A 13,296-nucleotide genomic window follows, 5' to 3' on the forward strand; every position below is an offset into this window, starting at 1 on the left:
TATTTTTTTTTTTATAGACAGATGGATAGAAGGGAGAGCGAGTGACTATCAGACAGAGACAGTTACCTGAGGATGGTGCTTCTGGTTTGTGGAAAAGATCTCTCCATGCCGAGTCCTGGAACAGACTGTTATATCTGTAGTCTATACTGGCCAGATATTTAGCCACTGGATGAACTCCTACACACACACAGATTTTATGTTTGTTTTATTGGTCCGTGGCTGCTAATTCTTTCCTCAAACTCCTGCACTCACCGAGAGGGATGATGAGGAACCGCAGGTATCCGAGCCAGTCGGGGGTTTTATGTGTCAAGTGATCCACAAACAAACGCAAAACGGCAGATAGGTAATGCTGAGCTCCTGCTACTCCAATCCGCACCGGAGATGGTGTGACTGAGTTACTGTTACAACTAGAGGAAATGAGAAAAGGAGAAACAAGAACAAAAAAACAGTACATAGTGTGTCATTATCCTGAAAAAACTAAACCAAAATGGCAGAAATAATAATTCAAATAAAGTGTATGTGCATGTCTCTGCGTGACTCACAATCTCTGTATGCGAGAGATGATGGTGCTGAACGCTGCCTGTACGTCAGCCATGGTACATGTACACACAACAGGAAGACCGTGATTCTGTAACATCTCAGATACATACTGAGAGAAAGAGAGAGGAAAAGTCAAGAATTGAATCTGTTTTTGTTCTGAAGCCAGACTTATAATTCATGTGCTATGAATCTAATTTATGGTCTTATTCATGATCTTATCTTTTACTTTCGAGTCATTTAAGTTAATGAACAATAATAAGATGATAATAAAGGATTAGTTCACTTTAAAATTAAAATTAGCCCTCACTCACCCTCAAGCCATCCCTAGAGTTATATGGCTTTCTTCTTTCTGATGAACAAAATCGGAGTAATATTAATATATATCCTGATGGCTCCAAGCTTTATAATGGGAGTGAATGAAGCCCTTTATTAACCCCTCTGTGGATTACGTTTATGATGGATTGATACACTATTTTGAGGTTCAAACTCATTGACCCAATTCCCTGCCATTATATAGATTGGAAATATCAGGATATTTATTAATACACTTCTGATTATGTTCATCAGAAAGAATAAAGTTATATATGGCTGGGATGGCTTGAGTACTCCTTTAAGTACTTTTTAAACTATTTAATGTATCACATTTTCTACAAAAATATTAAACAGCTCAACTGATTTCAACATTTGTGCTCAAGAAACATTTCTTTTTATTATCATATCAGCATATTAGAATGAATTTTGAAGGGTCATGTGACACTGAAGTATAGAGTAATGATACTGAAAATTCAGATATGCCCTCACAGGAATAAATTACATTTTAAAATATATATTTTTAAATAATTATTTTAAATTGTAATAATACTTCACAATATTCATGTTTTACTGTATTTTTGATTAAATCAATGCCTTTTTGTGTATTATTATTTATTAATATGACTATAACAATACTGTTATATATAAATATATGCTTTAGGTAACCGGCCAAAATCTACCATCACAGAAACTGCGATGTTGTATGGACAGCTGTCAATCATACCTGGCCCTGCCAGTCAGAGGTGTTGATGAGGATGATGCTGTCGGGGAGATGGCTGTCTGACACTAGGATGTGGTTCAGCTGGTCGTAAACAGTTTTGCGTGGAATCTAATTAGAACAGGAACCAAAATTGGTACAGTGAAAATGTAAAAATAAAGTAAAAACCTGTTTAGTAACTGGAGTATATTTGTTGTATGGAGCTGGTTTTATCTGACCTGTAGGTGGCAGCGTGTGTCAAGTGAGCGCTCATTGTCCAGACTGTTGGCTCTCTCGTTGGGCGGTCGACTGGGCTGCCTCTCTTTAAGTGATGTGCTCCTCCCCCGTCGCCCTGCCAACTTTGGCTCCACCCTTCAGAAAAAGACAGAAAGTAGTTCATATTGCAGAACTTTTTAATAAAAACACTAAACCGGATGGACGAAAAAATACCAGAGAGAGCTTTGTTTAAAAAAAAAAAAAAAAAAGTACAGCATCTTGACACAGTAATCAAAAATAGGTACAATCTATTATGCTCTCTATATTTCAAAATGTGCATCCTCATTCACTAACCGTAGTGATAAAAGCTTTTATTCTCACCGGTTGGATGGAATGATGAGTGACTCCGTTTTGGTCATCCGGCCAGTTGGAGGCAACCTCTCCATGAAAGTGTCCATGTTGTCCATCATCTCTAATTCTGTGGTAGGGGTCACAACCTCAGGATGACCCTAAAACCCAGATACACACATAATAAAACTTCAAAAACACACACACACACACACACACACACACACACACACACACACACACACACACACACACACACACACACACACAGACACACCGTTCGGTTCTGTTGTTTGTTGGTTCTCATCCTTAGTTAAAGGTGCACTATGTAGTATTTTTGCAGTAAAATATCCAAAAACCACTAGGCCAGTGTTATATATTTTATTCAGTTGAGTTCTTACAATATCCCAAATGTTTCCAATTATTTGTAAATTGTGAGAAAATTGCTATTTTATCCAAGGAGCCGTGACGTCTGAGGGAGTCACCTGTCAATTGAGTCATATCTGCGTTACCCTCGGTTCTCGGTTTTATTCTGCAGAAACGTTTTTCTACTCTTGTGAGCGAATGCACAGAGTAACTTCATAACATCATTTTAAACACACTTAAATGTATCTATAACAAACGAAGCTGCGTTACCTCATACACATGACCGGAAAAACTGAAATGGCGCCCGTGATTGTGTCCTGTCATAATTAAAGTACCATTGCTCGCAAGTCGTGTGTTGTGTAACAATCGCTCCCATAGCCTTGTTCAGCTCCTCAACACTCGGCCCTGCTCTGCTTCATACTACAGTAACATTAATAACCGCGTCCATGAACATGATTTCTGCCAAGTCCTATTTTCCACCGGCTGTGAGGTGAAAACCACATGTCCCAAGATTCTGAGCTCAAACTTGCCGTCATCAAACTACACCTTTGTTTTGAATAGGCGCCCTCTAGCGGACGGAAAAATTACATTGTGCAGCTTTAATGTGTGTAGATAAAACTATCGTTGTTCTTGGTTTGCTCTTGGTTATTCTCCACACATATTAAAGGAAGTGTATGTAAGATTGTGGCAAAAACTGGTACTGCAATCACTTTCAAATGACTGTAGAGCGGTGTATCCCCTCTCACCCTTCCCCTGACTCGAGGTTGCCAGATAGGCAGCAGGATCCAGCAGTTTGTAGCTGCAGCTGTGGTAAACTAGAGCAGATCTGGCAACCCGGATGCAGAAACACTACTGACTTTTGTGATTGTTAGATAAGTGGAAGGTGGCGCTTCAGGCCAAAACACATGTCAACATCAACCTCAAAAGACTTTCATTAACAGCCATTCTTTGGTAGCCTAGAAATCTAGACGCACCCTAGCGGCAACAAATCTAATCTGCCCGCGAGTGTCATCTAGCAACTCTCAATACCCTTCTGAGCTGTAATCGCCAAACTCTTGCCGGGCCAATCACATCGTGTATAGAGTCGGTGGGCGGGGCCATAAGGACGACGGCCGAGTTGCGTTTGCGTGCTTCTAGTAAACACAGAAACTGGCGAACGGCGGCGGGCTTTTGAATCAGCTCTGACCGCGACTCTGGAAGACTTGGAGTTAAGCTTTTCTCTGAGAAAAGAACAAAGAGCGGCACTGAACTCATTCTTAAAAAGGGAAGATTTGTTTGAAATTTTGCCGACCAGATACGGCGAATGTTTAATCTATCAACAAGCTCTGTTTCACCTTCGTTGCTCTGGTTGGTGGTAGCGCTATCCTATCGCGTGCAGAGAGAGTTTGAAAGACAACCGTTTATCCCGCCCCTCAGATTGAGCCCTGTCTATGGTGAGTTTCCAGACCAAACCACAACTAACCACAACACTGAAATAGGAGCACACAGTTATAAACGATAGTTAATTTATTACTATATATATATATATATATATATATATATATATATATATATATATATATATATATATATATATATATATATATATATATATATATATATATATATATATATATATATATATATATATATATATACACACATACATACATACATACATACATACATACATACATACATACATACATACATACATACATACATACATACATACATATATATATATATATATATATATATATAAATGTACTGTTTGCACAGTTTGTGTATATATACATATATACAGTGTCTGGCAGAGCTCATCTCAAAGCGAACAAGAACATGAGTCTTTTTTACGGTCTATGGTCTTGATCTGATATTCAGTGAATATCTTGTGGTAATGAAGGACATACCATAGAAATATTATCAGATTCATTATCCATCTGAAACTTCCCACCTACAGCCCTTATTTTATCAGGATCCATCTGAACAGAAAGAGAGAGAGAGGTAGAGAGAGTTAGCTGTGGAATTATTAAACTGAAGTGTTTTTGTTTCTAATCTAGCTGCTACTTTCTCCTCATTGGGAAAAGTGGTTAAATGGCTATACCATTCAAAAATGTTGAGTTGCCAGGGTCAGTAAGATTTTTGTTTTTGAAAGTCTCCTATGTTCACCAGGGCTGCATTTATTTTGATAAAAATGCAAGAAAAAAATACAAATGTTCTATTCCCATTCCTATTTCCTACTTTAATACATTTTAAAATGTAAAATATTCCAGTGATGCAAAGCTGAATTTTCAGCATCATTACTTCAGTCTTCAGTGTCACATGATTCTTCAAAAAACTATTTATTTGGTTGAAATGTTGGTTTATGTTGAAACCAGTGCTGCAGGGATGGAAATGCACTTTTTTGTCCACCGGCCACTGTGGCTGGTGGATTTTTAAAATCTACCAGCCACTCAATGTTTTTACCAGCCACTTTCTTGTTTTTAACCGACAATGTGTAACCGACAATGTGTAACTGCATGTGAAAATGAATACTACAAGCTCTACAATACTTAAGCAGTTTATTTAATCTCAAGTCTCAATGAAATACTGACATTTTCTCTTTCTCTCTTATACACACACAAACCATGAACTGATATGCATTTCATTAAATGAGTAGCGCTCTGTGCTCGGTGCACTCTTTTTTTACCTGGATGTGACATTTGGATGATTCGTGATCTTTTATGGCTTCCAGGTTTAGGTTTTTAGTCCCAACAATGAAACTATTAGTTTTTTCATCTTCTGAAGCGTGTTGACGACATACCGAGGAGAACATTGTCAGTAGGGATGCACCGAAATCAAAATTCTTGGCCGAAACCGAAAAAGAGGAAACCAAGGCCGAAAACCAAAACACTTAAAGAAATTATGCTAATTATTAGTAGCATTGCATGTATGGCTAATGCTATGACTTTACTAAAAATCAAGGCATTGCAATTGCATAAATTATTATTAAAGTATCAAATAATAAATCAATTACAAATTATGCAAATATTTATTTAGCACATTGCAACAATGCACAGTATAAAATAAAATTCAAACTAAAATGTTTAACTTGACCTAACTCATGTGTACATTTAATAATAGCTAATGTACAGGCCTACTGGCCTGCAGAAAGGTACAGATATTGAATAACGTAATCAAATGTAAAATAACTGCATATTTAACTGTTTAAATGAAATATTAATCCTTATTAAACTTTCGAAAGCTATTCAATCAAGAGCAGTGAGTAACTCCTTATCTTTTGTTTGACATTAAACAGACAGCAGTAAAGGCTACTGGCCCTTTAAGACCTAATGCAAGGGCGCGTCGTCTTTCTCGACTGTATAAAGTTTACTTGAGGCATATACAGACTATACTTATCAAGATGGAAATGTTGACATACTTCTTGTGTGAGTTTGTCCGTTAATCGCAAGACTTGAAAGAGAACTCAATATCTGCGTGCTCTGAGATGTGCGCGCTTCCGGATGACAGAGACAGATCTTCTCACAGTGCGTGCGAGTTCTCATTCACGTCTTCTGGGTCTGCATCCGGATGACGACGGCGGAAATGACTGATCATATTCAAACATACAGCAGCACTTGCATGCTTTGAACAAAGTTTACAAAGAGTTGAAACAGTATGCTATTTTTATTTACCCGCCATGGTGGCCAGTAGGTGAAGCGAGTTTAGCTGCCACAACTCAAAATCATTTGGCTGCTAATTTTCATCCCTGCAGTGCTGCTTAATATTTTTGTGGAAACTGATGTATATCAAAAGAATGTTCAAAGGAACAGCAATTGTCCTTGCTGAATAAAAGTTTCAAATTATTTATTTTGTTCTTTTGCAAGTAAAAAAAAAAAAATCCTACTGACCCCTAACTTTTGAATGGTTTGAAAAGGATTTCAATTAGGATTAGTTATCAGATTAGTATAATTAGCTTTATTTTAAGACAATATAATCTATGTTATGAGCATATTTAAAATATCTACTAAACACACGAGAGTGTCCTTACTGGACTGGGCGGCTCTCTGTGACTCCTAATGCTGTGAATGCTGCCAATTTCTGTCTGTGAGCTGGATAGAGAAATTCCTTCAAAATATGGCCTAAAGATTGAGATAAACACATCATGGTTAATAAAATAAAAGACATCGGAATATTAGTCACTAATGAACAAACTTTCTCCTCAACATACTTGAGTTGGGGTTTTGGGGTGCTGAGAACACTTTCGTCATCATCCAGATCCGGTCCACTGTCACTCGGATTCTCGAACTCCAAACTCTCTAGATCCAGATCTTCCTCAACCTCTGGGGGCGGCTCGGCTGGGTCCTGCTCCGAGTCCAACACCTACAAACAATGAAATATTTATTCCCCAATTGAACTGCATGAAGTGACAAGCAGCAGAGTGAGGAAGGGTGAGCCAAAGGGTGAAGCTAATCTGATAAAACAGAAAATGCTCGGACTCAGCTGCAGGGAAATCGATCCCAAAGTGGCATGTGATGTTCCTGAATATTATTATTGGGAGAGGAAATCAATTAAGGACTTAGTTTGCAACCATCAATGGTCAGTGTAAATCCAGCTTCTTCAGATATTAACAAGCTGCTACTGATTGAGCTAAACGCACTCCTTTCATTTCTAAACTAGATGTTATAAAATATACATATTTTTACAAAATGGCTCAATAATATATTTTTGCTTTTAAATGAGAAAATCTAAAAAGGATTTTGAGAAAAGGAAGTCTCAGATAGTTCACCATTGTCATTGGTTACATTGACAATAGCATACTCCATTTTACTCCTACTATTGCTGTCGTGTCGTTTTATTTGCATAATATAATCAATAATTGCTAAATGATTAGGAGGTCATATGACAACAATTATAGGGTTTAATGAAAAAAATGGCAAAATTGTTTCTCGTACTATTGTTTTTGTAATATTAGTTAGTATCCGGTATATACTGAGCAGTATTTAGTAAGCTAGTATTAAATTCCAAATGTAACTATAGGCTAGTGACTGGTGTTTCATTATTTCCTGTAATAAAATATTGCTGAAAACCTTCGGTCAGGCTTCATTTGGTTCCATAATAAGAATCAGCAGACTGTCAGAACAGGACGAAACCGGAGACATAATGCTGATGAGATCATGTTCCTGTCCCCGCTGGACGTCACTGCTTCTTCTGCACATCACAGCACACTTCCTGTCCTTCAAAACGAGACTGACCCCTGAACCCAAAGTGGCATGCGATTATTTTGCTGTGGGCAGCATTTTCTTTGGAATGGTATGGAAATTAATGCTAGCTTACAACTTACTGCATACTACGGAGGATATATTGTATACTGCCTATTTTATAAATGGAGTGCATTGTGCAATTCTAAACATTTCAAGCTACTTTGCTGTTATATTATGTGTCACATGACCGCCTCACCTTGCATGATTAATCAGCAATTAATCCAATTACATGTAAAAATGTGTCAAAATTAACAGAACAATATATAGAAAACTAAAGGACAAATCGAGTGCTTTGTATAGTGGGCAACAAATATATATAGTAGCTCATCCAATTATTTAATGCATGCAGCATATACATTTGCATAATGTCAGAGGAATAGTATGCTATAATTGCTGTTCAGAACATAGTCGAAGTCCTTGTTCAAGTCCTGCGCTCATTGTGCAGAACTCCACTCTGCAAGATTATCAGTTAACAGGGTTTCGGTTTCCGTAGCAGTGCTGATCATGCAGGGCTAAATTAATCTGTGGAGTCACGTAAGGGTCAGGCCTCCAGCCTACCGACTCAACACAATCACGCAAGAGTTGAAGAAATACTGATCCTGTGTGAAGGTGAGAAGTCTTAGGCTAAAGTTCCCACCAGCAGTCCAAATCTGATCATTATTGACCGTCAATACTGTGTATCGCAACTGTTCAGATAAGATGTGTCGTGTGGCTCTCTGCATTGGATTCTATCGCAATGCTTTGCAAGAGACTGCATTAGGAGAATACATTTAAGGATTAAAGTCTTATTTTATTTGTTAATAGTTTTCCACTTACACTATAGAGCAAATAGTTTATTTAATAAGGTAAATTAACCTAACATAATAATGTTATGTTAAATGTATAAAAGATTATTAAGTAAACGGCACATATAAATATTATGTAACAGTGACAAATTTAAATGTTTTTTATTTACTCAAAGACATATTGTCATCTTTACTAGAATTTCTTTTGTTCATATAACTAAATTGTTATTTGTAAAAACTACTCAATATAGTGGAACCACTTGATGCTGCTTTTTTAAGTAAATTCAACAAGTCATTTTTTTGAGTGTAGCTATATGCCAAAAACAACAACAGCAGCAGCAGCAATAGAGGTTATGTTTTACATGGCATGAGAATCAGACCAGTCAGACTTGAACAGATTTTCAGAAATGAGTTTAAACAGGGTTTCAAACCACATATGAATGTAGCTAGAAACGGATTTCATGAGATTTGTTTGCCATTTGCACTTGCTAAATCTGATCGGATTTCAATCGTATATTCACAAAAATTGGATTTGAACTGACAGTCTGAACGAGGCTACTCTACAGTATATTCAGTAAAACACATGGATTTGTTCCACTGAGAAGGAAAAAATTCCGGATTTCACTCATACTAGAAAAGTATAGGTGAGAGGGGCACAACGTAAAGCGGGGTTAGTTGTAAAATACATGGTTTACAAATTTCCACACATTCCATGATGACAAAACTACTCCTAGTTGCCATATCAACATTATTTAGAGAAATAAATGCGCCAAAATTAAACAATATTTGGAAGATATCGCACAAAATTTATTTAACCATAGCAAAAGTTCATATCTTAAGTACATTTTTAATCTCTGTTTTTTTTTTTGTCTATATAAAATGAGACAACTCTGATATGATTGTAATCTTATATCTGTTAATTAACAGTTGAGATCGTTCTTTAATGCTGATCTAACCAGCAGAAGACACAAGCCGCGGTTTAAATCCAAGTTGTGCAGATTGGGGCATGTTGTCACACTGCGTTACTATTAGACTTGCGCTATTATTTTTTATATTCTTTCTTTTGAGAAACCATGAGAAAAGGATGAACAAAGACAGAGTTAATGTTCAGAAATGATTCTTTATTATTATGCTGTATAGCTGTGTTTTGCAATGTGTTTTTGTCTAACTCAAAAATGTGTTTATTTTTAATGATTAAAAAATTCCAATATTTTATTTGAAAAAGGTAATAATTGTATTTTATTGACAAAATACAGCTCTGGAAATTCTTAATTCTTTTTCAGATCTGTATATTAGTTTGTCTTGGATACTTTTTGATTATATCAGATAACATTTTCAGCTGCAATATGTTCATGTTACAATGTACCCCACCTATGGGGCATGATGTCACATTTTACTTTCATTCTATTGGGGTAACATCAAGAAAAAAAAGTATACACTATTAATGAAACAAAACCACATAATTGTACTAGACGTGTGAAATTAATGTGGGAAAATATAAATACTCTGAACCCCAAGTGGATTTACACAAACTAAGAAAGTCAAAAAGCGTTATGCCAAGCTCTCCCTTACTTATTGGGTCAACACGCAAGTCAACAAGATCAACCTGACTGCATTTGAACACTTAAAGTGCCCTGATTATGCTATTTTATAAAGGTTCCTACATTTGCTGATGTCTCCTGCAGGCATCCAAGATCCAAAAACATTTTTATTTTCTCATAATATACATTTCAAATCAACTCTTCATTTCAAAAAGGGAATCAGTCTCTCTAAACTGCTCCTTACCACCTGCCTACTATGCTCTGATTGGTCAAACACCCAGTCTGTTGTGATTGGTCTAGCGATTACCGAGGACGTCAAAAACGAAACTGCCATTACCGTATCTGAATTTCAGCCCTGGAGGCTTCCTCAGCACTTTAACATACAGTGATACTATCAGTAATGATGGTGCAGGTTTGACCGTAATTAATTCGAGCCCGAGCCCTCATCCTTTGGAAGTGCATGCAAAGTGGATTTGCTTTTCCAGCACAGATAACAGATTTTTTTTCACCATGTCAATACCACAAATCAAACTCCTCAAGGCCTCAGCAACAACTACATTGTTTTGAGGGCAGGTTGAGGTAGATGTAATTCATGAATTATGAATATTTTTTACAAACATACATAGGTTCGCACAGAAAGTAAGACTGGAATTACTGAAGACTCCTTCAGTATTTCAGGCAGTTCAGAAACGGTTCTTTATTTTCTTTTGGGAGACAATGACTCCATTTGTCATGCACTTTGATTTTTGAAACTGCAGACATTTTACAATTACAGCTTTTTTAAACGCTACATGAAAGGTAATATCTGAAACAGCATAATAGGGGCACTTTAAGCAACAAGTTAACTATTTTCACCAACCTCATCAGAAACTCTGAACCGTTTGAGCAATGCCACCACACGCTGCTTAAAGTTCTGCTGCTAATGGAGAAAGAGAAACAAACACATACACATACACACTCATATTAACAGTCTGTTTAGTTTATTTAGCTACACGATCCCATCTGACATTGATGATGGAGTAAATTCTCATTGTTCTCTGGTATTCTTACCCTGGTGATCGACGCTGTCCGGACTATTGACCTCCTCTGCTTTTTGGGCTTCCTCATCTCATATTCGTCATCCTCGATATCCTAAGGAGCATGTGCAAACACGGGTCAGTAAGAAGAAAGGGAAGTGAGGTTGCTTTGTTTGCGCGTGGGCTTGTAATCACCTGTCCTTGAGCCGCGTCATCACTGGCCTCCTGCTCCGACGAGAAGCTTTCATACTCTTCTTCTGAGTAATTATCTACCAAGACAAACAAACAATATTATTATTTTTTAAAAACTCCAGTCCTCAATGCCAATTGGTCAATACAGCATTCCAGCAAGGGATGCACAGATACCAATAATTATTTTATGTAATGGTCAATAATAGGTAAATATAATATAAATCTATTATAATATTATTATATTATAAATCTAGATAAAGGTAGTATAGGTATTATAAATCTATTCCATTTTGCTTTAAAAAATTAGAGTAGCGTTAATTTGTGTCATTAAATTATTAAAATATTAAAATCTCGGGGGGGACTTCAAGTAAGCATTTTAGGTCAAAGGGGTTCCGCTGACACATATGTTATAATAAATCCCTGTAATAATGTACGAAATAAAAATAGATACTTTTTTTTTCTTTTATGAAAAAATATTCAATTTAAAAGAGTTTGAAAATAAGTGTTAACAATCCTAAAGGAGGAATCTCTGAAAAGTTGGTTAGATAACCCATGAAAAACTTCCATTATAATCAAAGGATTTTAATTATGAGTTTGGTATTATAAAACTGACTTTGTATGTCTGTAGTATGTCTGAAAAAAATGTACTGTATATTTTAAAATATCATTAATAAACTTAATTGGTAAGAAATTAATTTAAATTGTATGCATAAACACACATAGCAACTCATGCCAAAACCTTTAAGGGTTACATTTTTGCCATGAACTATCCCTATCATTTAAGTTAATGCTAAATGATTATATTAATCTTAAAATAGGCAGAATTTAACATCCAATGATTGGATGAAATCGTAAAAAATGAATCAACAAATAAAAAGCTGATATCCAATTCGGTGCCGATAAATAAGGTTACACATCCCTAGTTGTAGTCATGCTTAAATACACAATAAAGAAGCAAAACACATAGAAATATATAGAAAACACAATTGGTCACACATATAGGACACACAACTGGTTTTTCATGACTAATTATTTAAAAATTAATTTGTATGTCTGGATGATGATTTATTTTTATTTTTAATTTTTTACCAGAACATTTGATTTTCTGTCCCAGAATGGCCGCCTCTTCATGGTCTATCGGCTGACTGGACAGGGAATAGATCCAAATCTCAGCAACTTTACCCAGAAGCTCCTTCTGATTACTGCACAGAGCCAAGACCTGCCCACCTTCTGCAGGATGCTGCATCACCTACACACAAACCAGCATGTAATCATGCGTGCATGCTTCAAAGGTGACTATTAACCCTTAGTAAGAAACCTGAAATACCTCTGCCATGTCTATAGAACCAGCAGCCAAAGTCTTGTAACCTAAAATTGTTCTGTTTTTGTACCTCTTCCTCCTCTGAAGCAGGATTTGCAACTTATTTCCTTCACGCTTCAGAAAATGAGGGTACTACTCGCATACAAACACGCACACGGGAGAGAAAGAAAACGATCATCAAACTCAATTTCACAATAAAAAAATCGAAAATGATTCAGTGCACAGTGTCTTAAACAATATTGGCTCGGTTTCAAAACCTAGTAAGCTGTCTACGCAGGAAGCATTTGAAGATAATTCTACGATGCCAATTTCTTTTGGCCAAATTCCAAGGCAGCACAACATCTATCCTTTGCAGTGAAAGCACTCCCATAATGGGTTACAAAGAATGATGCAGAGCGTTCCAAATCAGAATCTATGACGCTTTATGTCAAGCAAGGCAGCTGCCCATGTAGGCAGTGGTAGTTTTGAAACAGAGCCATTGTTTTTAGACGCATTTATGAAAATGTGTGTTTTGAAGACACCCTTACCTGTAGAGAGAATGTGAGAGCGAGATCCGTCTCCACCCCACCAGCAGGGGGCAGCACTATCTCATGAGAGCGCAGGATTCGCTTGGAGCCCTACATCACAGGCGCAAACAGACATTCTCTATTTCAAGTTTTTGCTCGTTTTGTCATCACTTTGAAGAAACATTTATCAACTTCATTTAGAATTTAGTTTATTGCAAAGTGTTTTGGATT

At 36.6% G+C, this 13,296-nt stretch overlaps 1 protein-coding gene across 6 annotated transcripts in view; it reads right to left on the bottom strand.

Moving 5' to 3' along the window:
* Positions 1–13,296, bottom strand: part of pacs2 (phosphofurin acidic cluster sorting protein 2) — a 57,743-nt gene that overhangs the window by 11,576 nt on the left and 32,871 nt on the right. For 4 of the 6 annotated variants that reach the window (XM_067422073.1, XM_067422070.1, XM_067422074.1 and 1 more), the window contains exons 3-17: positions 13,087–13,176; positions 12,566–12,691; positions 12,328–12,487; positions 11,242–11,315; positions 11,081–11,161; positions 10,890–10,949; positions 6,672–6,823; positions 6,492–6,582; positions 4,372–4,443; positions 2,147–2,274; positions 1,789–1,921; positions 1,577–1,681; positions 543–649; positions 253–407; positions 67–177 (exon numbers count right to left, since the gene is read on the bottom strand). In XM_067422073.1, the coding sequence (XP_067278174.1) occupies positions 67–177; positions 253–407; positions 543–649; positions 1,577–1,681; positions 1,789–1,921; positions 2,147–2,274; positions 4,372–4,443; positions 6,492–6,582; positions 6,672–6,823; positions 10,890–10,949; positions 11,081–11,161; positions 11,242–11,315; positions 12,328–12,487; positions 12,566–12,691; positions 13,087–13,176 (1,645 nt within the window). The remainder of the gene's footprint in view (positions 1–66; positions 178–252; positions 408–542; positions 650–1,576; positions 1,682–1,788; positions 1,922–2,146; positions 2,275–4,371; positions 4,444–6,491; positions 6,583–6,671; positions 6,824–10,889; positions 10,950–11,080; positions 11,162–11,241; positions 11,316–12,327; positions 12,488–12,565; positions 12,692–13,086; positions 13,177–13,296) is intronic. The other 2 variants (XM_067422071.1, XM_067422075.1) reach the window with 2 other exon arrangements.

The sequence above is a fragment of the Pseudorasbora parva genome, chromosome 17, assembly GCF_024679245.1.
Source record: "Pseudorasbora parva isolate DD20220531a chromosome 17, ASM2467924v1, whole genome shotgun sequence".
NCBI lineage: Eukaryota > Metazoa > Chordata > Actinopteri > Cypriniformes > Gobionidae > Pseudorasbora > Pseudorasbora parva.